We start from the raw sequence: 27,897 nt of genomic DNA, 5'->3' as shown, positions 1-27,897 counted from the left end.
TTGATTTTAATTCCAATCAATTACGTACGCGCACGTGGAAGGTTAATTAAAGTTCAGTTTATCCCATCCTTACCTTCATATAAAGCCTACTGTGAGCTGAGTGCCTCGTGCGAGATAGTTGGAGCTGGATACAGACTCTCTGTTCAAAAAAAACAAAGGAGGAAGCCAAATGTGGAAGTGCTTCTGACCTGGCAATCGACACTTTTCAGTAACAAAAGGCTCAAAAACAGCGTCTATTTTTATAATGTCGCACAATCTATGCAGGGAAGAATTCGTATTGTCTTCCGAACCTTGGACTGAAATAGAGTTATCTTTCTACGAAGTGCCTGATTCTTCTATGGCTAATACTAGCAGACAGTATACGCTGGCTGAAGGCGACAAGATGATTTGTAGGCAATGTTTCTCTGCCAAGACAGACAGCAAACATTCTCGTATGTGTCAGAATAAAAGGTGCCTCTTCTTTGAGAAGACGCGCCCACCGCCTAGCTCTCTACCTCAGTCGAGTTACCATTTTGAGACTATTCCAAATGGTGACAAATATGAAATGCTGCAGCGTTCTGACTCGCAGGGATCTTTGTCAGACGATGTAACAGCGTTTACTGGTAACTTGTCAATATCTAGCAACAATACCAGATGGCCTGCACTCTATGGAAGTGGCTCACTCTGGGACTCCTCTGGTTTACCTAATGTGGTAGCTAGCAAATCAGAGGCTGAGTTTGACAGAAAGAGATTTTACTCTGCTAATAACGTGCCAGCAACCACTGCACTGCCCCATGCTACCACGAACAGAAATTGGAGAAGTGACCACATACGACATGGATCATTTTCTCTACCAGCATCCAACAATCTAAGTGAGAATGAGGATGATGAAGATGAGACGTTTCTGCCAGCATCAATAATGCACACAGGAAATTTGCAAGAGGTATATGTTCTGTGTTTTTTAGTCCATGTTTTAGTGTTGTATACACTCCTAGATGACATCCACAAGAAATGATTTCAGTCGTTTTCCACTGTCAACTACTTTGTCTGTGTCAGGAGGAAACCACTTGAAAGAACGTGCCTTTAGCAGCAATGCTTTTAGCAGTTCTAATTCCATTTTCAGCAGCAGTAGCAGCCGAAGTACTCCACTTCCAGAAAAACGAGGTTCTCATTTAGCACAATTTGTGTTTCACATTTATATAAATCTTTCAGAAGACATGTCCAGTTTATCCTCTGTGCTGGGAATCACTAGCCGTCCAAGTAGTGTTGGATTTGGTTGGTCATACAGTACTCCATCACCACGTATCCCTAAACCAGTTGATGGACCAATAAAGTTTGAACCTGACACTTTCTCCAGGAAGGTTTTTGTAGGTGGTCTGCCGCCAGATATTGATGAAGGTGAGAGTCATGTTTATGTAAAATATTTCACACCTTGCATAGCTATAATTGGCACTGTATCTGTTAAGTATTCTTTTATGGGCATCTTTGTTATTGACTTCTTTGTCTTTTATTATCTCTATTTTGTTTTTCTCAGATCACATCAAAAAGAATTTTCAAGTGTTTGGAGACCTGATTGTTGACTGGCCCCATAAAGTACAAACTAAAGCTCTCTACCCTCCTAAAGGTAAACATTTGGTTTTGGTAAATAACTTTATGGCACTACATTGTTGATGTAATATGTTATTGCATCAGATTTCAGTAAATACTATGGCACCTTTATAGGGTATGCCTTTTTGCTATTCAGTGAAGAGGAGTCGATTCACAAGCTGGTGATGTCTTGTCTTGAAGAAGACGACAAACATTACATGTACATCTCCAGTCCAACATATAAGGAAAAGAAGGTTATAAAAACTTTTTATTTTGTACTCCAATAGTGCATAAGGTCAACATTCTTGTGGCTTCGGGCAGGCTAGTTTAGATAATCACTTTCATCACATTATAATCAGAATTACCTAATTTCCTGTAATGCTACTGTATCATATTATCTATGTAGGTTCAGGTTAGACCTTGGCGAATATCGGACAGTGATTACATCATGGACAACGATCATACTATTGACACTCGGAAAACAATTTTTGTTGGTGGTGTACCACGACCACTTAAAGCAGTTGAGCTTGCTGAGATTATGAATGAGAAGTATGGTAGTGTGTGTTATGCTGGGATTGACATTGATGCTGAGTTGAAATACCCCAAAGGTGACACATTTTATTGATTTTCAGACAGTGCATTATTTGTGCTGTGTTGTTCAGGAGCTGCTAGGGTCACATTTTCGTCTCAGGCAAGTTTTATCAGTGCAGTGTCAGCCAGATTTGTCCAGATCATCTATGGTGATGTGGATAAAAGGGTAGGAAAATTGTGTTTATTGTTAGTTAATGTATATTGTGTTTTATAATGGATTCAATACAACCAGTTAATATATAACCTTTGTGTTTTATTGCAGGTGGAGATCAAGCCTTATGTGTTGGATGACCAAATGTGTGATGAGTGTCATGGGGTACAATGTGCTGGTAAATATGCTCCGTTTTTCTGTGGCAATGTGAATTGCCTACAATATTATTGTGAACACTGCTGGGCCACAGTCCATTCCATGCCCGGGAGACACAACCACCGTCCTCTGGTTAAGGAAGGATTTGAACGTCCACGGGCAATGACTTATAAAGGAAAAGGCCATTAAATCTATCGCTGCTGCTTTCCACTGCATATATGCCACTGTCACTTATTTAATCTTCACCATTTTGTAAGACATATATCCTTATAGAAAAAAGGCAAATGTTGCTGTTTTTATGTGATTTTCATTTATACATGTCGTAACGTTTTGTGTTAATATGTGTGCGTGTGTTTATTTGGATAGTTTGTAGAAATTTTTCATGTGATTAGTGTATGATGTACCTTAGTCTCAGTATTTTATTCGATAGTTTTATCTATGTGCTTTTTTATATCCCTATTGTAATATCTCATGCACATGGTACCAGCTGTGTGTCTTGTATATATAATAGTTTGGACAGATTATACTGCCTTGTTGTTTCACAGGTTATATTCTTTTTATATTAGCTTGCAAAGATGAGTTGTGTTTTTTTTTTGTCATAGGTATTGTACACTACAATTTTTGTAAGCAGGACTTACGCACAGATTTTACTTTATGCTTTTAACTGATGTCACATTTTATTGTTTCAGATTTTATCAGAGAAATACTTTTAATTTTCACCTCTGTACATTTTTGCCATTGTTGCTTTTATTGATTTTGCATATTATTATATTTAATTGATGGGACGTGTTTAATCTTGTTGCGTGGTTACGAAACTTGGGAAATAGGCGTTGATTAGTGGGGGGTTGGTTCGAACGCTAATGATGCAGTTTCTTGAAACAAACTGCTCGTATAAAAAGCGAGGGCCAGTTAACCCGCTCATATTGTTACTGCACCTGAGCTCGTTAAGGGTTGACAGCTGTCTCTGTTTGAATGGACGTAATACATTTCTTCGGTTGCCAGGGCCACGTTCAATTCGCGGGAGTTGATAGGCAACCGTTTGCACTGGTGCCTGCGTACGGCATGGGAGACAATGGAAGACACAACAGATGGGTAAGCAACTCTTAATCTCGCTCTAAATAGCTTTGCAAGACCTGTAATGACTATGGTGTCGTTTGCAGACGTTTCAGCAGCTTCCAAGTACACCCAGCAGCGAGAATAACCTTTATGCCGCATCTTCCAACTCGTTTGCTAGAGGCATGGGCCTCATGGGAGCCTTAGAGGACACCATGGAACATAAAGGTTCTCGTGTTCCAGTATCCACCGTGTGGCAATATCGTCCGCTAGTCTCAGGGCACTGGAGCAATGGTACCTATGGTAAGGGGAAGACCCTGTAATTTCATTTGCATTAAGCTACTGCACGTGTATTCATACAAGCAGCTGAAACTACGACTGTTGTATGTGTGTAAGGGATGGACAAGAAGAAAGAACGTCTTTCACCTTTTTTGTTTAGCAACTGCAATTGGCGTTATGAACGTCGCTGTTAGTTTGTGTGCTTTAGTTTGTGTGCTTTAGTTTGTGTAATAGTCAGAGGCTCGTTGTAACACGCTACTTTATCATGTGTTGTTATTTTGCAGGCGAAAACGCTTCGTTGCCAAGCAGGTCTCCAAGCTACTGGTCGAATGGCGGGTGTACGCGTGACGTAATCCCTGCTGCCGTCCCTACAGACGTCTACTCGAGAAAAGTTTTTGTAGGCGGACTCCCTCCGGATATCGACGATGGTAAGCCATGCAAATTAACAACCTACAAGTGTTATGCTGTTTTCTTTGCAGAAGAAATCAAGTGTTACTTTGAGAAGTTTGGGCCTCTAACTGTTGATTGGCCACACAAGGCACAGACCAAGGCATATTTTCCACCCAAAGGTGAAGTGTTTAAAATGTGTCAACTATGGGTGGTAACCCTGGAATTGTTTGTTGTGTACAGGTTATGCATTCCTGTTGTTCCTACATGAATCTTCAGTACACAAGTTAATCAAGTCTTGTTTAGTACAAATAGACAAGTTATACTTGTTTGTATCAAGCCTGACCCACCAGGACAAAAAGGTGTGTATTTGTGATTAACATGAATAGGTGTTATATTGATTAATGTTGTATTGATTAATGTTGTAGGTACAAATTCGACCATGGAGTCTCTCTGACAGTGATTACATTAAGGATGGATCTTATCCACTTGACTCACGAAAAACCATTTTTGTTGGTGGTGTGCCACGGCCTCTTAAAGCCTCAGAACTAGCAGAAATTATGGATAGCAAGTTTGGTAATGTCTGCTATGCTGGAATAGACACAGACCCAGAGCTCAAGTATCCCAAAGGTGCCGGCAGGGTGACATTCTGTAGCCAATCAAGTTACATCAGTGCTGTGACAGCAAGATTTGTACAACTCACATATGCTGACATGGACAAAAAGGTAAACATCCAGCTGTTATCAATGGCTAAAATTAAATTACATGTTTCTCAGCAGGTGGAGATTAAACCATATGTGTTAGATGATCAACCTTGTGACGAGTGTCATGGTGTACAGTGCAGTGGAAAATATGCTCCTTTTTTCTGTGGTAATGTAAATTGCCTACAGTATTACTGTGAGCACTGTTGGGCCACGGTGCATTCCATGCCAGCTAAGTTCAGCCACAGACCATTAGTTAAAGAAGGTGGCGATCGCCCACGAGCTACAAGTTCCAGACAAAACCGACTGTTCTTTTAAGCCCATTACTCACTTATTCATTTGCAAGACTGGATGACTTCATTTAACACAGGTACTATTATTAAATATCAATTATCTTCTTATATTTGTAATAGCCAACTTTTGTAATCCGACCTCATTTTAATACTTTTATCATCACGATGTAGACAATCCCAAGCCAGCTTAATTGTGTATATTTTGTGCTTTCATAATACAATTTTCTTCTATTACTTACTTATAATGTAATTACCAGTTTTTCCTGATTTATACATGTCAGATTAATACTTTTATATCATCATTCTCAATCATTTGTACTCATCCGCAAGCTGGACTTGTTATTAATTATTAACATTTTTTTGCTTGTACAGAAACTTGTATTGATAATATATACTGCCATCATTATGTAATTAAATAAAAACTACAGGTGAAATTATGATAAATCACACTAATTATGTAGAATCCATCAAATCTGATGCATTGAAATTTTTTAACATAGAATAATTTTGAATTATGAAATACACTCAATTTCAAAGCTATATGACTTAACTCCTCATCCAAATTAGACTTTAACCTAGTTATTGTATACCCAGAAATTTTGTGGTATGTATATTTCACGGTTATGCACTTAGTCAAGATTTTCATGTGTTAAATTTCTGGATCACTGTTGCTTGATTAGAGATTTTTGTTCTCGATCACACAGCTATGAAGGGTCTTTACTTCAAGCGCCATACAGATTGCTAAAGCATGTCTGAACCAAGTAACACAGTAGCCGTAGTCTCTGCGAGGCATAGTCAGTCTTGCAGTAGGCCAGCTTCTCTCCCACTTTAATATTGGGAACATGTAATACTTCTTTGTAAGCATATGTGGAGTCCACATATACTTATAAAAAGTGTCATACACCAGGAGCCACACTAATTTATCAGCAAGGTGAGTTTGAAGTTTCTAGGAAACGCATGAACTTGAACTTTCACTTGATAAAATTTCATGGTAGCTTTTCTAACTGCAAATAACTGAAAATTGTGCCACAAAGATTTCCGGGTATACGGTAATCAAAGGTCCAGGTGAATTGAATCTTTCAATGGTCGTCATCAGGCATCTATAGTTGAAATCATTAGAAATTACCAGTTGATGTGGTGCTCTGAACAGAAAATGGGTTGGATAATTGCCCAGGTTTAAGAATGAAGAACTGTAGATGTCTGCAAAACGAGTTGGATATTTCTGGAATCTTTTTCAAACTTTGTGACTCGATCTTCTCTATTTGATACAAACCTCCTCACCAGGAAACCCCCCTCTCTCCATGTTATCATTGTATACAATTGGAAATCTCACATGGTTTGGAACATTTCAGCTAGAATAAAATTCCAGGTTGGGTAGTTTTGTGTAAAGCTGTGAAGTGCCCTCCCAGATAGCAACTTCCTTAGTGAAGCTCAGGAAGGTCCTTCAAATGTGACAAGTGTATAACTTGCTACATAGTGCATACCACACATTAGAACAAAATGAAGAACTTCTTGAAAGAAATATTGCTTTAAGTATTCAGTACGTTGTGGGTGCAGCACAAAAGTTATCTATGGTGAGATTTAAATTTGCCAAATTTAATACCTAGTTTTCATACATTGTGATAAAAGAATTTATTACTGAAATATATCATAGTACTAGAAGACCTGTGACTGTTGTTTCTAAGTTACAGACACACTTTAAGGTGATAATATGCAACTTTGTGCCTCCTTGGAAAACAACGGTTTCCTGGCGTCCCTAAAGAGCTGTGCAATACCACTCTACTTTGCTCAAAATGACTTTGCTGTGGTAGAAAGAATGCATAAAATTAACAAATGACTTTTCCACTCTACTTGATTTTCTGGAGGGAACTCTGCAACGAGTAACTCTTCCATGGCTTAGACAGGTTAGTTAAGTTTTTATTTCTTACTGGCTTGTCCAGGCTGATCAAACATGTACACCAATACGTGCTAGGTTTGACAATGTTTAACCAGATTTGTGCAAACTGCAACACAAATAATGTAATTTGGATATTTCTAAATACCACAATATACTTACTGGTTTGGTAGTCTAGAGAAGTACGGTCACATGGACATGGTGAAATTGCTTACTAACATATTTATCAAGGTCTACCATTTGAGTCCACCCTAAAAACACAAACAGTCTCATATTTCTCAGCTGACTGTCAAATCTTATTCCAAAGCATTCTAGATGGATACTCTTAGACTATGACAATGACCCACATACAACTTGGATGGACATTGGCTAAAGGCCAGATAAATAATTTCATTTCTTTGTGTACTATGTACAGTAGTGGTTATATAGTCATTAGTATAGATTGTATTGACTTTTTGTCAGACAGAGCCATCATGCCAGTTTACTACACTCACAGAACAACAAACAAATACATTTTGTGATCTATAGATAGTTACAGCTGAACTCTTCAGGGAGGTGTCACCATAAAAATACTTTATATGGTATCAATTGTATCATTATTATCTACAAAGGACATCAATTAATGGCTTCTCAGAGCTTCACTCTGACTGAGGAAGGAGGGCAGCTTTTGCCCATGTGGTGCACACTATATGGCGGGGCCTCCCATCCAGGGCGAGCCATTAATCACAACAAAAATGTCATCTGTCTATTACTGTGGACACCAGTTAATGATTCATACATGGTAGCATAGTGGGATGGAAGTTTGCAAATATCAGTATCAGTCACTACAAAAGAAAAGTTTGATTTGGCAGTAGTTATTCCATAGATCAGAGAAAGGGTTATTATTGCCATTATCATCCGGTTGTCAGTCCTAGCCAAAACATTGGTTGGTCATTCATAGAATTTGCAACCTTTTTCTTAATGAAAAATTGTCCTCCAAAATATTGGTCAGTGCAGAGAATTGGTTGCAAAATACCAACAGTAACACATACTATGCTTTGGCAGGGTGCAAATCATCTGTAAAGATGATCTAGTATGTATTGGGGTGGAACTAAGAAGCAAAAGACGATAGAATAAGCATGTGTGTCTGTGTGTACCCCATAGTACCATAGTGCTGTTCTAATCATAGACAGTAAAACATGACTGAACAAGTGAAGTAGCCAGCAGGAGGAACATGGCAAAGCCAAGTTCTGCAACATTTTTGTGCACGACTGAGTAAGCCATTGTTTAAAGTGCTATAAGCTATTTGCTTGGTGCAACTCGTGGACTCAAAACCCAGTGACTTAAAAAACTATTTTTTATAACTAACCCAAACCTGAGACTGGAGAGGGGGGGTAGTAGTAGTACATATGTGACCGGATTTGACAAAACCAGGCTTCCACACACAACCAGTTCTTCGACTTTAATCACTTGTAACTTGACCACTGAGTATGCTATTGACCTACAATTTTCACACAATTCTTTCATTGCACACTGCAATAACAGGTCAAACTTTGAAAGTGATAGCTTGCTTTTACATTGAGTTATGGTCCTTCAAAGTTGCAAATCTGGATGTGTGTGGAAGCCTGGTATTGTCAAATCCAGTCACATATAAACAAAATTTTCTTTTGTGTTTGAATTACCTATTTAGTTTTGTACTCTATATTGTCATGATTGTTGTGTAGCAAAATGTCAGTTAAGGGAATGATTGAAGGGATTTCAGGGGAGTATGGGAGCATATTTACCTATAATTGAAACATGATTGTGGCAAGATTGAATCTGGAAGCAATTTGAGATAAGTGACTTGAGATCTGGAACTAGCAAACAAACTTATAGTGATGTACAAGCCAATTGTTTAGATCAAACTATTGTTTTACTAGATTTTAAGGCAATTATTTTATATCAATAGTGGACTGTGAAAATGACCATAAGTATACATTGCAATTTTAGTGGACCACAAGTGGAAAATTTTTGAAAATGGCAATCTCAAGACTGAATCTTGAGGTACTTTTAGTCAAATCCCTGTAAACATGCACAGCACATGTATGCAATTTTTGACTTAATTCTTTTCTGTGGTGCAGCTTCCTATTTAGTCTGACTTTTATAACTAACCAAATCACCATTTACAATTAGCCAAAAGTCATTTACAACTAGCTTTTTGGCCACAACTAGTCCCTTTTTTAGCCCCTGTCAAAACCACTTTGTCACCAAAAGTGGCGTAGATCTGCCAACCAGTACTGGTGATGATGGTTATCCTACTACTGGTCATCAGATGATACGAAAGTTCCCACACAATCTCACGTTACTTGCAAAATGGTTAGGATCATTGTGGGTATCATTTTGTAATCCAAAATATCTTGACACAAGTGATGTGCAATGTAGAAAAGAACAAACAAAAGTAGCTATCACTTTGGTTGTTTTACCCTTACCATGTGAGATGTTTAGTCTTCTATGAGAAAGAAATGCCTCATACAGCCAGCCTTTTGTCTTAACGGTTATATCATAACAATCACAACCACTCTTTCATCAATTACTATGGACAACCCTCAAACCATCTCCTCCATAAAATAGCACATGTGAAGGTCAATTATTATTGTTCAATTACTGGTCAATACAATTCACTGAACTAACAAGGTGGTTAACATGTGGTATGGTACAATGTAGTAGAAGTGTAGAGTAACCAATACTCCTACACTGACAGGTCTATTGTATATGAAGCTCCAACATATACTGTGTATTAACCCTCCCTACAGAGGGAGTCACAATGGAATGTTTGATATGATGATGTGACAGTAGTTGGAGAGAGTGACCTGTGAGGGCAGTTATGATCTGTTACATGAGATCCCTTATAATTCAAGGGTATATTTCAGTATCCCTCCTAAGTATTTGGTGTAATATCAAAAAATCATACCCAAATCCTTAAGTGTGTAAATTACACCATAGACCCAGATAAGAATCTCCCATACTAGCTGTACTTAGTGCTAGACTATCTACACCTTTTATCAATTGGTGGTGGTGAAGTCAGAACCATTGTTCCATTGTGAATCTCGGTTGTTTACTACAGTAATCTTGTTCTACTGTAGATAGTGGAGAAAATAGGCAAATACAGTAACAGTGACAAAATTCACTGAGAGATGGACCCGTGCGATTGAAACTTTGGCCAACTGTAAGTCTTGAATTTTTCACTGTATGAACATCAAATTCAGTCCATGCCACTTGAATGATGCAGCAAATTTTGGCTAGCTCTGCCCACCTAAAATAATGTCTTCTTAACTTACGATTTGTTTTGCATACTTGCCAATCCTTTGTTTGCTGATCGAACTGAAGACTCCTACCACTGAATAGAGTAACATGTAAAGCTAATGTGTTGATTCCTATCCCGGAGGTGTAGTTAAGCTAACTTGTGATGTGGACACAATCACCCTACATACTTCCAGCAAGAAAGATGACAATAGACCAAATGGTCTGAACATAACCATATCAGTATTAAGAGTAGCCGTAATGTTTCTGTCAAGGATATCAGTCTACTGTACATGTAGCAGGAAGTACACATAAATTGTTATAGAAAAACATAGTGTATCATATCTCTAATGGACACAGTATTTCATCAAGTTTTTGAGGGTTTCATAATTATGGAAAACGCGAAGCTAGCTAGACAGGTTTGTTCTATTGAAAAAGAAATTTCACATGTGTCTCTGAGCTATTGGGTTGTTCATTACTGACAGTACCCATGAAATGTTGGAGCCATGTAAATATTGGCTGGGGATGCCAACTATGGAATGCTCTAATGGCACAGGAATGTGATACCACACTTCAAAATTAGTACTCTCCAGAGAACATACACTTCAGAATGTCAGTTGTTAGTAGAGTGGCATAGTGCAAAAATGAACCTTTCTGTACACTTTGTGATGCAATTACAAAACTTTCCACACAAATTACATTCCTAAAATTTTTTGATTTGTCTTTATCTCATTTTTTTACTCTGTTAGAACATGGTTAAAGGTGTTGAGAAACAACTTGACTTTTGTTTGAAGTGAACAGCTTATTCCACTCCAAAGCTAATGAAGGTACAAACACTGGAATGGACTACTGGACTGGTTTTTGATTGCATTTACCACTTCTATTTGGCTCATTGGCTGTTACACTTGTTAGTCATAACTGCTTGAATGTGAGCTAGTGTGACATGTCCCACATATTAGTTTCCTATTGAAATTTCTTAGAAATTCCTGCTTGGTGCCTAAATCATTCTATTTTGCAGATAAGAATTATGCATATGTATGTATATAACGTGTACATAAACAAGTTAGTGGTACGGCACACATACGTAGTATTACAACTCACTACTCGATATGATTATAACAATGTAGCAAGTACAGGTATAATTACAGTGGTCGATATACTTCACTTCAACATATAGTTCCCTGAAAAGTTTTACTCTGTGTCTTTGTGCAAATCTAGCAGCTGATCCGGAGTATCTCTCCATTATAGCTACTGTTCACATTTGAGGATCAAACATGGGAATTAAAACATTTGCTATCACTGCTTTGAAACTATTATTATTATTAGTACTTTACAGTGACCAGCACTGAAGGTCTGACAGCAACATGTGCTACAGCCTTTGGATTACCTAACCTAACAAGAACTGGAGACTTTAAATGATTACTTATAACCTAGCAAACAATAAGGTGAAACTAGGCATGCTATAGAAAGTAGTCTGCAATAGGGTGCAGAATGTACCAAGTTGGAATTACTGAGGGAAAAGACAACAACAAACACAACCCTGTACCCTGGAATGTAAAAAATGCAATCAATACCAAAAAAACATCAGTCCAGTAGTCCAGTCCAATGATCCAGTCCAGTGTTTGTACCTTCAATTCCCCCAAAGGTATGACCATTCTGTTAGTCACAAAGGGTGTATCCATTCACTGGACTGGACTACTGGACTCACATGAAGTTTGCTCAAATACCTTTTCCAACCTCTAAAAATGATCAGCTACGTATAATGGTGAATACCAGACTTGGTGTCTTGTCTTGCATTTTTTTAGAGGCACATACAGCTATAGTCATAGTTTTAGCGACCTATTTAATGGTATGATAAGTTCATAATTATTCTTCTTGTGCACTACGTGTAGTTTTCACAAATATGCAACCTTACCTTCCTGTGTTAGTGTGTGCATTGGAAAGCATTTCTGTGGCTAACTGAACACAGAACACTTGTTGCTATTTACAAGCATTATAAACCAAGGAGCTGGCAAATCTATTATAGTGAATACACAGACTGCTGAAAGGCTATAGGCGATGCAGCACTGTTAACACTGCCAGTGCTTCTGTCCATCTTCTCTAGCCTTCTTTTGTAAAATAGCACATGTCGACATAAAATTCAGTCAGCTTGAGACCTGCTCAGTGCTTGCATCATAGTAGCAGTAGGCAAACAATTTAACAAACTACACTGAGGTTTTAATGTTTTATATGTCTTCTTCTGTGCAAGTTTTGTCTTGTGGTGAATGGTGTTGATTTCTAAATACTTTTGCGGTTAAGAAAACAAAAAAAAGTTTGAGTCCAGTAATCCAGTCCAGTGAATGGATACACCCAGTCACAAAATTCTTTAATGCCCTTGGGGTGTAAATTACCAATGGGCAAGAAACTTGATGTTGGTAACAAATGGACAGTTTTACTACTATACTTTATTTTGCTAGGGAAAGCTCTGATCGTATCAGAGCATATTTTTTGCACTACGTTGCTACTGCTGCTGGGTAAGTTATCTAGCTGTTAGTGTCATCAAGCATTACAAACAGAACTGAAATTCCTGGTAGATGGCATTTTTAATGAGGGAGGTTAGGGTATTCTATGTGCCACTCCCAGAGAGAATAACTTTAACAGTCGTTTTTGGAAGAAGTCAGTAACGGTAAAATAAAACAGCTTGAGAAGTAACACAGTAAGGCAGCGTACTGAACGTCATTGATTTTGTATGAATTCACACAAAGCACACACGCATGTGCAGAAACACACACGCATGTGCCCAAGCATGCATAATGTACAGATACATTATCTACACAGGTTTTCACTAACACAGTCATGAAAGGTATACTACACACCATATTACTATACTACGCATACAATGATAGTCACCCTACCAGACTCAACCATTATACTAGATAATATGTTCAAATTCACTAGAGAAATGAAGACAACTATGGTTAAAGTGTCAGAAATTGGTCAGCAGATGGGCTTGGTTGTCCCTTCAGTGGGAAACTTTGTATTTCAGAGTTCTCTATTAAGAGCATACATCGGTTGACTATATACTCTATTAGAGCAGTCACTAACAATGCCACAGTCACATTAAGTTGATGTGCCACACCCATTTTAAACAATATTTTTATTTTCAAGTTATTGACCTAACATCACACAATTCCTCATAGCACAATTGAACTCATTCATGTATCAACCACCAAAATCAGTATTAAGTCTAGGCCATACGTGTACAAATATTGCTGTATAAAATTATAGACTTGAATATTACTACTTACCCTATAGACACAACACACTGCCACTAGCTTGTCTTATTTAAAATAAGTCTTTCTTTCACCCAACTATCACTGACACAATCAATTGTTTATGTTGTGTAGTATATTTGTTATCTAATATTTAGTGACCTTGATTAAGCCTACCAGGAGCAATGGCTTATCCTTAAATGACGTGGAGATGAATATAAAATGTAAGATACCTGTAACATGTATTTACATAAGCAAGCCAAACTGCTACACTATTTGAGTACAATTGTATTTTAAAGGCTCCAGATAACAATGCATCTTTCACCTCGTACGATTCATCCTCCCTATATTGGATCTGCGATTCTCACGGAATCTGTTATTCAGGCAAATAAATGTAATTATGCTAAGTATGTGACATGTATCTCAGTGTGCACATATATTTGTGGGACAGACAGATATATAGATACGTACACAGTAATATTTGAGTTTTGGAAACTCATGCTATATAGTGGATTGTATAGCAATTGTTAAAAATAAAATAGCAGGTGATCTGATAAATCAAGAGTAGGAACTTAACCACAATGACGTCACAAGCACAAGATGACCAGATTTTTGGGAGACTAATCTACACCTATGGAGAAATTACAGTTAGTACTCAATCGTGTTTTACTTTCTATAACATGAAACCGTACATGGGATCGTGCCCATTGATCGATCTTACAATAGCTCTTCCTTGTCAGTTTAGTTGTTTGCATATAGCTACATCCTAGAAGAACACCAAAAATGTAGCTCTTGATGAACTGAGAGAATTGTGAGGTTATGAAGGGAAAGCTGTGGTACTAAACAAGTATGCTGCTCCCAATCAAATGTCCTAATGAAGTAACTAATGACACTGATGTTCAAACTCTGGTGGTATTTCCATACCTTACATGGCATCATAAAAGACCAGCATCATCTTGTTGAGGGTTCAACTGGTTTCTTAAAGTACTTTTACATCAAAAGTATATCTGGTACAACAGTTTGAATCTTACAATTGTGGAATTTATCCTATGATATTGTCAGCATGAATGTCTTTCAGAAGTTTCTTTGCAACAGGTAAATGAGTTTGTTCTGCCAAAAGTAATGAGGTGGAGATTACACTAAATAGCAGTGATAAATCTGTAAATTATTTCCACATCTGTCTTTGCAGAATCTTGTAGCCAAAGAAATTTTGTGGCATCTCTGTCCTGCACCTATAGGCTCCACACTGAGAAAGGCCTTTGATCTCATACAAGCTATAGGCAAGATTAGCTGCAGGGCCTCTGCTGTTTTATTTTTTTATTTTTGCAGAAGCATTATGCACCGTATATTCTTACCTTCACGGTGCTCATGATGGGGTAATCACTATAGTGCTTGATAAAACCTTCTGTTGAAGTACGTACTATAGTGACCTTGGTAACACCACAATTCAGCTGGTCCTTGTCATACTGCTTGAAAAGCTCAGTGGTCATCAATTTGATTCCTTCACTGTTGATCTCAGTTTGCTTGTCACTCACTTAAAGCATTTGCTGGACTAGATGACTTTTAACAGGTATAATTATATATATTCAATCTTACATTTGTAATAGACTTTTTTTTGTTTGTAATCCAACCTCATTTTAATACTATTATCATCATGATCTACGTCCAAGCCAGCTATATTGTGTTTATAACTATTACTTGCTTATAATGCAATTATCTTTTCCTTCCTGATTTAATATATAGTAGTGTCAATACTTCTATATTCTCAATTGTTTGTATTCAACTGCAAGCTGAAATTATTAATAAGTAACATTTTTTTGCTTGTACAGAATCTGTCTGATAATAATGCTGTCATTATATCATTGAATAAAAAATACATATCAAATTATGATAAATCATATATTAATTATCTGGAATCTGTCCATTCTGATGCATTTGAATTTTCACACGTAAAATAATTTTGAATTATGGGATACTCTCAATTTCAAAACAATCTTGCTTGTCTACTTCCTCGTCCAAATCGTGATCGATACAAATTAGATTTTGACCAACAAGTTTCATGTTAATTGAAGAAGGCATGGGTCCAGGTGAATTTAATCCTTCACTGGTAGGTTGCTCATGAGGCATCTGTAATTGAAATCATTGATAAAGAATTAGTGAATAAACTAAATTACCAGTTGATGTGGTGCTCTGAACAGAAAATGGATTGGGTAATTGCCCAGGTTTAAGAATGAAGAACTGTAGATGTCTGCAAAACGAGTTGCTTGAAATGCAAAGAACGTTTGTCGTGATCCTGTAATTTAACCAGCTCAACACGTTACTAATATAACTATGTGACCCACTGAGAAAAACCGGCTGTTTTCACAAAATTCTATTTTGCTATTAAAATAATTAAACTGGGTAAAATACATATGTTATGTAAAAAATTTACACATGCAATATGAAACAAAGCTCTAACCAACAAAACCTATACACCATCGGATTCATGTGTTCATGAAGAGTAAGAATATCTTTGCTTCGTGTTTATGCAGCAAAAGGCTTGTGGTGCTTATTTATAATGCGGTAGAAATACAGTTTACTATCGTTGTTTCTTAGTTGGAATGGTCTTCTTTGTCCATAAAGAGAATTACAGGATTAGCCAGTTCATGGTGAACAGTTCGAGCCAGTCCCATCTTCATACCTTGTTTCAGTTGTGAATTATGATCTACTACATAAGCACCTGTAATTTATTTGCCGTTTGTTGCTGTGCACATTTGAATTGATTGCTGCCTAACACTATAACTCCAAGGCTATTTACCACAAAAGGCTGTTGTCCACTCTTTTAGATGACAGGATAACAATAAAATAGAATTCAAGGAATTTGCAAAAACTACTGGTTTTAGCTCAGCTGGTCACATATAACACATACCACCTACCACTTCTCAGTAAGCTACCCAATTTGCTGGGATAATTCTGCTCCATGGCCCTTGCGGTTTCCTATGATGAATAGGGATAGATTTTGATGTCCGTACAACAACCCATGAGTACCTTGATTTCCTTCCTCAGAGCTGATATTTCTGGAAGTTTTGTCATCATATGAATCTTTTCACTGCATGCGATAATAAAATGTTGATTACCTTAAAATTTTGTGACTGGATAGTGGGTAGGTTTACTAAGTGTCTTATACAAACCTCTCACACTAGACAGGAAATTTTAACCCCCATTGTATGTTATACACACACAACAATAGAAATCTCACGTGGTTCGGAACATTTCAGCTAGAATAAATTCCAGGTTGAGTAGTTTTGTGTAAAGCTGTGAAGTGCTCTCCCAGACAGCAACTTCCTTAGTAAGCTCAGGTATCACCAGGAAGGTCCTTTACACACAACAAATCTGACAAGTGTATAACTTGCCACATAATACATACCTCCATGCCTGCTCTTTCTTAGACTTAATGATGTCCCCAAAGATGTGGTCTCCAACATACAAGATCTCCTGAACACAAAGCCAAAAAAGTGGATAAAACATCGACAACAAAAGCTCATCTACCTTTCCATGTGCACCAGTAAGTTTACAAAACAGAGCGGACGAACCTATTTTAAAATTATTTTCTGAAAATAAGCTTTGTTACATAGTAATCTTTTTACCTCCTGAGTAAACTTTTCCTTTCTGTAAATTTCCAGTAAATGTGCCGATCTTCAGTGACCCTGTCTCCTACACACAATTAAAGTGTTAAAACCTCTCTTGCTGTGCAGTTTAAAATGTGCATCTCTAACATGCTTGAAAATAATAAGAACTTTGTGAAAGTAATATTTGCACTTTAAATAAATAAGATTTTGTATACTGTGACACAAATATTCCTACATTATCATTGTCAAATTTTAAAAATACTTCACCTAACTATATTCTGAATACACTGTAATATTTGTTACTGAAAGAATCCCTTGTATATCTTAGTACAACAGAATCATTAGAAGACTTATCCTTACCTCGTTGATTTCCTTCAACATTGTTCCTAAGTTAGACACACTTCTAAGGTGAGAAAACAATAATATGCAACTTTGTACCTTCTTGAAAAAACAATGGTTTCCTTGCATCCACAATGATATAATCAAAGTAACTCTTCCATGGCTTAGACTATTGTAAAAACAGTTATAAAACAGGTCAATCAAGTTTTTATTTCTTACTTGTCCAGGCTGATCGAACATGTATGTCAGTAGGCGCTAAAGAAATGAAGTGAATTTGTTTTCTTTCCAAATTTCCTCACCTCTGTATAAGTGAAGTCACTGTTTGTTACTAGAAATACTTTTGATCCGGATTTGTGCAAACTGCAATACCAATATGTCATTTTGATATTTTAAAATACCAGAAATATGCTTACTGGTCTAAATAAGAAGGTAGTCTAGGCTACATGATGAAGTAAGTAATTTAAAATTAGTTGCATGGACATAACAAAATTGTTTACCTCTTTGATAACATATTTATCTAAGTTTTTCAAGGTCTGCCGTTTGAGTTCACCCTAAAAACATAAACAGTCTCACATTTCTAATACTATCATTACCACTCACTTCCATATGTGCCCAGTCTACAGCATTCCTCAAGTCTTGATGGATACTTTTGTAAGACAATAACAACGAGCCACATTGTACTCCATTGGGAGTCCTGATACAAACAATGCAATAGCGTGAGCACGCACGCACGCACGCATGCACACACACACACAAACTTGATGTACAAGACATTACTTATTACTTTTCATAATCTGGGTGATGGTCAAAGTAATTGATGAGGGCTGCGATGATGAAGGTTTCGGGAAGATGAAACAATGTATTGAGGATGAAGAAGCGATCTTCTGAAGCCTATGAAGGAAGTAACAGTTTAACAGTTCAGCTACCACTAGACCTTACTACTATATACTGTAGCACACATGAGGTTACATTAGATAAAGTTGATTAGTGTCTAATGGACAGCCGCACTGTTACACTGAAGGAAAGTCACTTCAAGTAATCATAAATATACTCTAATTGAGCAGTCATCCTGTTGCTGCTTTGTGTGCATTGCTCACTCCAATCCAATTTTGTATGCTGAAATGTACAATTTATGTGGTTTGGTTAATGTGAATAGTACCTACACAGTTATACAGATGAACTCTATACAAATTCCAAAATTTTAGAGTGCATGCAGATGCAAGTATGAAAAACCGATCTAAATGTTGGCAGCTAGGAATACAACACATAACATGCCGGGGGATAAAACGTCCCAGTTATGATGTTGGCTTTGGATACAGTACACCACACGTAATTTTTCAAAGTGTGTAGAATGATTGTTGTATAGGTCAGTACAACAGATTGTCAGTCATAATGTTTAAATCCACGCAGCAAACAAAACATGTTGTAATGTATTAAAACTTTTGCAGCTGATTTATCGGTTTATTAGTATCACTATAAAATTACTTTAATATTTACTGTAACGTTACACTCAATGAGACTGACCATGGTTAGTATACAAGGGTCAACACAAGTTAAAGATAACCACTTAAATACATAGTACATCAACAATGCAGTCTGCCTATGTAACACATACAGCAGTAAACCACTGGATGAAATTTGGCAAATACAACTAAAAAATTAGCGAATTAGCAGCAGGATTCTTATTCCACAGATCAGGTAAAAGGCACATTTACTAGCAACCTTTGCCATCACCATCCATAAGTGCTAGAGGGAATTATCAAAATATTTGCTTTACCCGTTCATAAAAGTTGCAACATTTTTAGTTAATGAAAAGTACAGCAATTCCAACCAATATGGATGGATATTGGTTAGTGTAGCAAATTGGTTGCAAAATGACCAATCTGGATTGGCAAGGCACAAATTATTTGTAATGATTATTGAAATTGAATAGCCCACCTTACCAGGAAGGAAGATTATAAACGGGGCCATGTTCTTGGCTTCCAAATAGCCCATGTACAAATATTCACCATTATAATTTGTCTTGTAGCATAAATGATTTAGCCATAAAGTCAAACATCCTGTCTATTAACATGTGTAAAGTGACACAATGTTTTTATTGTGCACAAACAAACTTGCAGCTGTATAAGAGCACATAAAGAAGCCACAAGATTTATGGAAAATAAACACGAATGGGTCTGCAAGATCTCAGGCATGAGTGATTCATTTTGTCCACAACTGAGTAAACATCATTTCAAGTGCTGTAAGGCACTTTGGTTAGTGTTTGGAGTGTCCATCTCATGAACTCAAACCACTTTGTCGACAACAGTGGCATAGCTGCTAAACCAGGCCTAGAGCCCAGTCTGGTGATCACAGCCTACAGTATAAGTCCTGAGCTCAATCTGTCAATCCCAAAGTACAGTTAGCCCTAGTGATGATGTGGTTATCCTACTGGTCATCAGGTCAATAGAAAGTGTCCACACAATCTCATGTGTTACTTGGAAAATGGTTAAGATCATTGCAGGTATAGTTTTGTAATTTCAAAATGTCACACAAAACTTAATATGCAAAGCACCACTTTGGTTGTTAAATCTTCCCGTGTGAGTATACTTAAGCGTCACGTAATTTCATACAGCTTGTCCTTTGTCTCTCTTATAAGGTTATATCATAACACTATGGATGACCCTCCACTACTCCTCTAACCATCACCTCCATAAAATAGTACATGTGAAGGTCAATTTTTACTGTTCATATGGTCAGTCACAATCCTCCTACAATACACTGAACTAACAAGGTGGTTAACATGTGGTATAGTAGAAGTGTAGAGTAACCAATACTCCTACACTGACAGGTCTATTGTACATGAAGCTCCACCATGTACTGTGTATTAACCCTCCCTACATTGGTGGGTGGGAGGGAGTCATAATGGAATGTTTGATAGTTGGAGAGAGTGACCTGTGAGGGCAGTTATGATCTGTTGTACAATACACATAATCTTTATAATTCCAGGGGAGTTTTAAGTGTTTGGCAAAGAAATCACAAATCCCTTTAAATTTTGTCAGTGTACAGAGTGTTAAGCTAAACTTGTGATGCAATCAACAAGGGCTTACTTGAATTCAGGTTGAAAGTTATCTGAGATGGTTTGAATGGGATGTAAGGAACCTTTGTGATCTCAGCAAGAACATACATAGGTCATCTAAATCTAATTCAAAACAGCCAAGCTATGAAAAAGGATGTGGCCTTACTAGTAGGTAAATGATGTGATATCTAAGGCTGCAGCCAAGAAATGGCTGCAATGATATAATAATGTCACAGTGACATTATAATATCATTGCAGTGGCTGCCACGTTTGATATCATACTAGCCTATTTCTGGAAGGCCACACCTTGGATTAGATATTGTATATGCAAGCACCAAAGTTGGCCAAAACTGGCTTGCAGGGCGGCTACTTCTGTACACAAAAATCGTGGCACTACTTCTGTACACAAATTGGAAGAAAAATGTGCTGCAATATGCTCTCATATCCTCCGAATTTGAAGCATGCGCAAGTTATGACAATTTTTGTAAGTTTTGCGAAAAGAAAAATCAGCAAAATAATCATAAGACAAACTTTGAAGATTTAGCTCAAATTTGGTATTGAAGATGTCCCATCCTGAAATTGGGCTATTTCTGTTCAGCTATTACCAAGGTACAAATGTGTGAAAATTCCTTTGTTCCCACACTTGCCTGTCGTGCACCTGGATGCACATTGGCTTTCCTTGGCCATACAACACACTATTGCATATCCTGATACATTATCAGCAAACAAACTATTCTAATAGAACATTCACTACCAAATTTTTGTAGTGTTGTCCTGCACTTGTACTCATTTTGCTGTTCTATATTTTCAGAAAGTGGTTGACTAGCAAGTATCTAATGTCACATACTTCTTCATAGTACAGTTGAATTTCTGAAGTTTCCGCCAATACCAAAATGTACACACATTAGAACAACTTGTGCATTGGTATAACATCAAGGACATACCGCATTTACTTGCACAAGGAGTTCGAGGGTGTGCTAGTATTGAGGTCAAAACTTTACCCTATTGTTGGTGCATTACAATTCAAGCAAACACACTTAATGTGGTATATATATATGACACATTAGTCTTATGTAACACTTTCACACCTCAGATCAAAGGAACCACCCGGGCTACATTTCGTATGTAGCCCAGCTAGCCAGGCTACAGCTGGGCACTGATTATATAGACGTAGATGCCGAAATCGATTGTGGGGATCGAATAATGCTCACGTGATTAGGATGCACAACTTGGATTTCACCATGAAAACCACACAGACAAAGAGCATTTTGTTATCCTCGCCATCCTTATGAGTTGAAAAATGTTGGGCTAAGGTGAAAACTAGCGCTATAGCTTATTCATTTGATCGCTTCCACACGTTTTCGAATACGGACACACCCCCATCACAAAGCTACCACTCTGCACAGAGTAACCACTCTAAAAGCAAGTTTTCAAGTTTACCTGTCTAGGCCTTTAGTGAACTGCGTACTATTCCCATAAACAATTCAATAGCACTGATTAAAACATTAAACTAGCATAACAGAAATTCTCCGTGATTTTTCTAGGATATGTCCATTTATCATAACCGAACGTAACCAGAACGTATTAGCTGCTGACCCATAATCGAAAATTTTAGGTATGCATATATAATACATCCAGTGGCTGCACTTGTATTGGCTTGGATGATTGATCGCCCTGTACAGGTTATCAACCTAAAGTGTTACATATTAGCTGTAACACGGGCATTCGGGCTTTACCTGATATGTATTCCCTCTGCCCTCGGGCATACATATCAGGCAAAAGCCCTCATGCCCATGTTACAACTATTACATGTAGCCTGAGTGCTCTCACCTCTTCTTTTCATTGGTGATGTCATTGGTTGGTGAGATGGGGTATGGCAAAGTTGCATATACAAGGTCGTGTTTCACAGTGACAAGTTGAATAGTTACTGGTTACACATCAACAGTATAAGCCCTTTTTTGTGCAGTGAAGTTTATGCTCTTCCATCAGTGCCATAACAAAACTCACAGCTAACCAATGAAATCACTGATCAATGACATTACAAAAAAAAAAGAAGAGGCAAGATATATAGCGGTTTTGCCATGTTACACATCAATATTGACAGACAGACTTGGAAACCCAAACAGTGCTGTATTGTAGGATTTTATAACTTCATTTTGCTAAAAAGAATACAGTATATAGTGCTGTGACAAAAAATAATAATGATGTAACATATTGAAAGCTCACATGCTACTGCGGGATGCATTGTACTAAGTACCCTGGGTAGATGGGTCTTCCTAACCCAATGGTATATGAATCAAAACTAGACCACATAAATATTATTTCAACAAATACTTATAACTCCTCACCATGACAATACATGTACTTGCAGTTTGCACCATTCAGTAGCGTAACCTTTATTCTTCCTGGGTACCAGTAAGGCTTTGAGATACAAGCAAAACCATGGTACCTACAGCACCGCTCAAATGCAATGCCGTCTATGAGTGTGAGTGATTAAAAAGTTTGCTAATTATTTGGCATGGAACCCATTTCACTTGTGAGAATTCATCCCAAACGAGATGGGATGAACACTTGTGAGTGAAATGGGTGCCATGACCTTTAATTAGTAAGTTTTTAAATCTTTCACACTCTCATGAGATGACATTGTGTTTGAGCAGTACCATACAATGATGATGGTTTCAGTCTAACCCAAACAACTGGTGAACGACAAAATCAAGAGTTCATGATATACACTTTTAGCATAATCAGTCTCCGTAATTTTTTTTTTTTTGCTAACAGTTTGTTATTGGTAGTTGAACATCCTACAGAAACCTCAAAGTGATAGGGTAATTCCCTAGTGAAAAGTTCATTAGAACGAGCAAGCTGTTTGAAAATCGGTGAACTATTTGATAATTGGTCACTGAGTAAAGTACTGCTGTTTCACAATACATACTAGTGTTTGACAAATGACAAACCACAGGCTCTATGGTTTAGCTGATGTGATTACCTTACAAGTTGGTATGTACAGTAGCTGGGGAGACTGAAGGCTGCTCTATTGAATGATTTAAGCTGAAAGTCTGTGCAGTGTTGTGGTGAGGAACAGGGTATTTGATAAGACAATATGGCACTCAATTGGCCCAGTGTGAACACAAAACGCTCATGGCTTCTGCTCCAATTTTCTCAGCACTAGTTCAGCTTTGTGACTAATAATGTCAAACATAAGCAGAGGTATACTACTGGTGGAGCAACAGGGGCGGATCCAGAGTTTGGAAAGTTGAAGAGCAAGCAAAAAAAACAAAAAACTCAGCAATTATATATATACTAGCTGTAGTACCTGCCCTATCGTGCAGGGCAGTATGTACAATGACATGGAAATTAAATGAAATTACAGTTGGTAATATACTATTATAGATACTTTATAAAAGACTAAGGAAACAATGTGGTGTAAGGATTGCATGAATGCAATAATTGTGGAGAAGTGCACTCTTATTGGAATATTTTGTGACTTAAGTTGCTCAAATTCTACCATCAACCAAACATACCATGAATTACTGTAATCTGCACTACAACGATTCTGTTATGACAAAATATAACGGCTTTATAAAATATAACAGCATGGGCACAGAGTGGGGGCTAGCAAGAAATAATAATAAATGAAAACAAAAAATTTTGAGTCATCCAGCCTTTTCTTTTGTTTTGCTGCACAGGAAAAACCGAAAAATGCTCCACTCTGCTTTGTATGCATGTGTAGAAAGAGTTCAAATCATTGCTGCAAAGTCTATAAATAGCTCCCATTTTCACAACGTGCCCCACGTTGTGAAGAACAGTCTGCCACGGGACTGTGTCATTTCACTGTGTAGCTGCAGTCATCCCTCCTCCGAGCAAACCATCCAGGATATGCATAAAGACAAAAGAATAGAAAAGATAAATAGTTTCACACATACATAAATATACAAAGCAACCATCTGATACATTTTTTTACCATAATACCTTCCTTACCACCATCCACAGGTGCTGATCCACAATATCACAAAGCAGCAGTAGCAGCAGACAAACCTAACTAAAGTGCATGTGTTTGCCTATCTAAAAACCTCACTATAGACTACATTACGTGTTTTGCAATCCCCTCTAACTAAAAGTGTCAATCTATCTGCTGAACCTACCCTAGATAGTGCCACATAAAGCATGCCGTGTGTGAAGCTTTCGTCCGTCAAATCTAATCCTACAGCCTTAAAAGTTTGGCCCTGGCTTTTGTTAATGGTCATGGCAAAGCAAAGTGCAATTGGAAATTGAAGCCGTCTAAATTCAAAAGGCAAAACCGAGTTACTCGCATGCAGGGTGAGTCAGGGTTGATGCTCCCACAGGGCCCATGTACCATGTTGGAAATCACGATCTGATGCAGCTCAGGATCAACCATTGGATCAGGGATCTCAGCACAGATGACGTCATCAATCTTATCTGGAGTGATCTTGTGCTCTGGAATAAGCCATTGCAGCAAATGGCAATGTGGCAAACCGCGCTTTTGCCATTCTGTTGAGTAGAGCCAAGCCCGTGGTTTCCCAAAAATCATCTCCTTTGTGAGCATCTCTAACAATTTCTTCACCTTAAGCCTAAACACACAGGCCACTAAGTCTGGACGGTCCAGAGGTTCTTGACCTGGTAGTAGATTGTTCCTAATCTCTGGCCAATTAGGATTGGTGGTCATGGTGATAAAGAGGCCGGGGTGGCCATACTTCCTAACGTAGGTCATTGCATCCTGCTGACGCTCATGCATGTAGCGTGGTCCACCAGTAAATGACGACGGTAGGATCACCCTACGACCAACATTCCTGGGGTCACCATCCCCATCTACCATTGCATCCCATAAATCCTGGTAGCAATCAGCACGTAGTGCCTTTTGCTCACGCCTGAGAAACTGTAAGCGCTCAGTTTCAATCTTACAGTAGGCGTCAACCAGGAATTGCTGGAAAAGCCTTTTAGCCTTAAGCAATACAGGCACTTGCTGCCTGACCATGATGTGGTAGCGGTAATACACCATGGCTGTCAATTTCCTACCATCAGCCAATTTCAGGTTGATGTGCCATCCATCGGTGCCATAAGAAAAGAGTAAAGGATACTGTAAAGGATCATACCCCCTATGAAGTTCAGAAATGCGCTGCAAAGACCCATCCCTATAGTGCAAAACTATGTCCCTATTATTAACATTATCATTAGGCATTAGCACTCCTACCTCGTCACACATCGGGCTATTGTACCTCCTAGCATGCTCTCCTACAGGCCGTTTGTTCTCATTAATCACTACCCTAATATTTGCTGGCTCATCATGCTGCTCAAATATTTCTTTAGCTACCTTAATAAGTTGAACAAGTGATTATCGTCATGCAAAAGCTCAGTAATACCCCTAACTATGTCAAGCCTTAACCCATCAACTATCCCACATCTTGTAACTACTTCAGTTTGCTGGTTGTCGATAAAATAAATTTGGGAAAATTTAGGAGACTCACCTGTTGATGGAACTAAACTACCTATACGATGATAGACTTGACCCTGTACTCTAAAAGAAGGATTGAAGCCAGCCATAGTTATCTCGTTACAGCCAAAGCTTGTCATTTGAAATGCACTATTATACTTACGTATGCTAGCTAGAAAATGTTTACCTGCTGTGTTTGTACCTTCATACAGGTGTCTCAAGAATGACTGGGGCTGTGGAAATGCCTCTAACTGGACATTACCCTTCAAGCAACAAAGGGATTCGGTCTCCTGGGGAAATTTTAATGCGTCGCAGTGTGTGCATTCTACACTAAGTGTGCCTACATCTGTAGTGTTGAAGAAGTTGTGTGGCTGATAGTTAAGCCCCCTAAGGCTTGGGTGTGTGCTTGCACGTACCTGTTGTCTGCGTGCTGTGTTAGCCTGCTGCTCCAGAGCTCTGTAGAGTGGATCAGCTCGAGCTTGTTGATGGGAAGCTGTATCTTGTTGTTGCTCCTCCCTCCTTGTTACTGGGTCTTCATGCGCAAGTCGATGGGCAGCTGTTTCACGCTGCTGTTCTTCTTCTCTGGTGGCCTGGTCCGCACGCGCAAGTCGACGGGCAGCTGTTTCACGCTGCTGTTCTTCTTCTCTGGTGGCCTGGTCCGCATGCGCAAGTCGACGGGCAGCTGTATCACGCTGCTGTTCTTCTCTGGCCGGGTCCGCACGCGCAAGTCGACGGGCAGCTGCATCGTGGATCCGTTCCTGTGATCTTCTTTCTTCGTCCTGGCGGGCCACACGATGGGCTTCTGCGTCACGTTGTCGTCGTCTCTGTTGTGAGTCCAGTTCACACCTAGCACTGGATGAGGTGGTAGCTCCAGTTGAAGCCTCCTGGCGGCACAGTATTTGTCGTTCTGCTTCTTCCCGTCTCTTCTCTGGATCCAATCTTTGGTTCTGCTTGCGTCTCTTTGCTTGAAACGCACAAAAAGTAGACGATCGTTTTCGCTTAGGTGGCATGCTCGGGCATGTTTACACAGCACATCAAATGAATTTGAATTAGAAATATCACGTGTGTACAGTTGGCAAAAACACATGCAGTACAGTGCGAAAAAAGGTGTACTGAAAAGGTGCCCAAAACGAAAAAAAAAATTAACACCAGCTGGACTCGAACCCACAACCTCGCGCATGTAAAACAGGTACCTAAACCATTAACCTATCTACTTCACCACATTGTTACAGCAATATTTTTGTCTTATAAAGACTTGTACAAATGGACTGAGATAGGTGTTTACTTGCGGTTTGCATGCGGTTTATAGAAAGAATTCAAGCGAATTTTAGTCTACACACCTGCCTTCAACGGCCCCTAGACGACTAACGATAGCTCGCACGAACTTTTCGAAAGCGTCATTGTTGAGCTCAATAATCAGCGCTTCCGTGACGCCAAAGATGCTTCCAAACGCGCAGTGGTTCGAGAGTACAATGCGTGACATCAAATGGAATGCAGACAGACAGACAGACAGACGGCTTTTCACTCTTATAATATAGATATATAAAGATCCTTATTTATAGCTTCATAGTTAAGCTACACTGCCTCATGAACACTGTGACTGCTGTATTAGAGTGAATAACTGCTCTACTCAATCTTGTATTTTTTTTGAAAGGGATGAAGGAAAGGAGGGAACGTGCTGTGCCCCCTCTCTGGGTCCACCACTGAGCAGTAAGTGTCTGGATTGGGCCAGTTTGGTTCAGAGTCAAAATACTTATCAAAAACCCTGGTGAGGAATAAGTGAAATGTGTTCAATAATTGGCATAATATGTGCTTACAAGAGGTTTCTGAATTTCACAAATTGGTACATTGTGATCATTCAGC

At 38.4% G+C, this 27,897-nt stretch overlaps 3 protein-coding genes across 7 annotated transcripts in view; 2 read left to right on the top strand and 1 right to left on the bottom strand.

Annotated features, from left to right (window-relative positions):
* The first annotated feature begins 36 nt into the window (after positions 1-36).
* LOC136236615 (cytoplasmic polyadenylation element-binding protein 1-like) lies at positions 37-3,244 on the top strand. 3 transcript variants are annotated; one of them, XR_010692192.1, is made up of 9 exons: positions 38-922; positions 975-1,143; positions 1,192-1,377; positions 1,514-1,603; positions 1,702-1,820; positions 1,973-2,174; positions 2,229-2,323; positions 2,420-2,716; positions 3,067-3,244. XR_010692192.1 is itself a non-coding variant. In XM_066026840.1 (8 exons), exons 1-8 carry the CDS (start codon positions 245-247, stop codon positions 2,651-2,653), a joined length of 1,770 nt encoding a protein of 589 aa, XP_065882912.1. In that variant the 5' UTR covers positions 37-244; the 3' UTR covers positions 2,654-3,244. The 3 variants fall into 3 exon arrangements, 2 of the variants coding, with proteins under 2 accessions (XP_065882912.1, XP_065882911.1); XM_066026840.1 differs by having other exon boundaries at positions 37-922; positions 1,195-1,377; positions 2,420-3,244; XM_066026839.1 differs by having other exon boundaries at positions 2,420-3,244.
* Positions 3,245-3,281: 37 nt separating this feature from the next.
* LOC136236638 (cytoplasmic polyadenylation element-binding protein 3-like) lies at positions 3,282-5,580 on the top strand. Of its 2 annotated transcripts, XR_010692197.1 has the most exons (8): positions 3,282-3,556; positions 3,625-3,820; positions 4,081-4,224; positions 4,276-4,365; positions 4,427-4,545; positions 4,612-4,908; positions 4,960-5,254; positions 5,298-5,580. XR_010692197.1 is itself a non-coding variant. In XM_066026862.1 (7 exons), the coding sequence occupies exons 1-7, from the start codon at positions 3,437-3,439 to the stop codon at positions 5,200-5,202; spliced, it is 1,209 nt and encodes a 402-aa protein (XP_065882934.1). In that variant the 5' UTR covers positions 3,282-3,436; the 3' UTR covers positions 5,203-5,580. The 2 variants fall into 2 exon arrangements, 1 of the variants encoding a protein (XP_065882934.1); XM_066026862.1 differs by having other exon boundaries at positions 4,960-5,580.
* A 9,796-nt stretch (positions 5,581-15,376) lies between these two features.
* Positions 15,377-27,897, bottom strand: part of LOC136236617 (cytosolic purine 5'-nucleotidase-like) — a 15,622-nt gene continuing 3,101 nt past the window's right edge. Inside the window, exons 8-23 of one of the 2 annotated variants that reach the window (XM_066026842.1) lie at positions 18,312-18,418; positions 18,128-18,221; positions 18,025-18,078; positions 17,941-17,966; positions 17,827-17,887; positions 17,747-17,782; positions 17,627-17,696; positions 17,549-17,574; positions 17,207-17,273; positions 17,109-17,152; positions 16,987-17,054; positions 16,819-16,935; positions 16,608-16,668; positions 16,496-16,556; positions 15,755-15,873; positions 15,377-15,707 (exon numbers count right to left, since the gene is read on the bottom strand). In XM_066026842.1, the coding sequence (XP_065882914.1) occupies positions 15,546-15,707; positions 15,755-15,873; positions 16,496-16,556; positions 16,608-16,668; positions 16,819-16,935; positions 16,987-17,054; positions 17,109-17,152; positions 17,207-17,273; positions 17,549-17,574; positions 17,627-17,696; positions 17,747-17,782; positions 17,827-17,887; positions 17,941-17,966; positions 18,025-18,078; positions 18,128-18,221; positions 18,312-18,418 (1,173 nt within the window). In that variant the 3' untranslated portion in view covers positions 15,377-15,545. The remainder of the gene's footprint in view (positions 15,708-15,754; positions 15,874-16,495; positions 16,557-16,607; positions 16,669-16,818; positions 16,936-16,986; positions 17,055-17,108; positions 17,153-17,206; positions 17,274-17,548; positions 17,575-17,626; positions 17,697-17,746; positions 17,783-17,826; positions 17,888-17,940; positions 17,967-18,024; positions 18,079-18,127; positions 18,222-18,311; positions 18,419-27,897) is intronic. The other variant, XM_066026843.1, reaches the window with a different exon arrangement.

The sequence above is a fragment of the Dysidea avara genome, chromosome 10 (assembly GCF_963678975.1).
Source record: "Dysidea avara chromosome 10, odDysAvar1.4, whole genome shotgun sequence".
In the NCBI taxonomy this organism is placed as follows: domain Eukaryota; kingdom Metazoa; phylum Porifera; class Demospongiae; order Dictyoceratida; family Dysideidae; genus Dysidea; species Dysidea avara.
The sequence above is the reverse complement of the archived record's forward strand: the minus strand, read 5'-3'. Positions and strand labels throughout refer to the sequence as shown.

Bases quoted from the DNA above. Each gene is read 5' to 3' on its own strand.
- LOC136236638 (XM_066026862.1), top strand. From the start codon at position 3,437: ATGGACGTAATACATTTCTTCGGTTGCCAGGGCCACGTTCAATTCGCG. The intron at 4,225-4,275 runs GTAAGCCATGCA...TTTTCTTTGCAG, and splicing joins CCCTCCGGATATCGACGATG to AAGAAATCAAGTGTTACTTT. The intron at 4,909-4,959 runs GTAAACATCCAG...CATGTTTCTCAG, and splicing joins ATGCTGACATGGACAAAAAG to CAGGTGGAGATTAAACCATA.
- LOC136236615 (XM_066026839.1), top strand. From the start codon at position 245: ATGTCGCACAATCTATGCAGGGAAGAATTCGTATTGTCTTCCGAACCT. The intron at 1,604-1,701 runs GTAAACATTTGG...GCACCTTTATAG, and splicing joins AGCTCTCTACCCTCCTAAAG to GGTATGCCTTTTTGCTATTC. The intron at 2,324-2,419 runs GTAGGAAAATTG...GTTTTATTGCAG, and splicing joins ATGGTGATGTGGATAAAAGG to GTGGAGATCAAGCCTTATGT.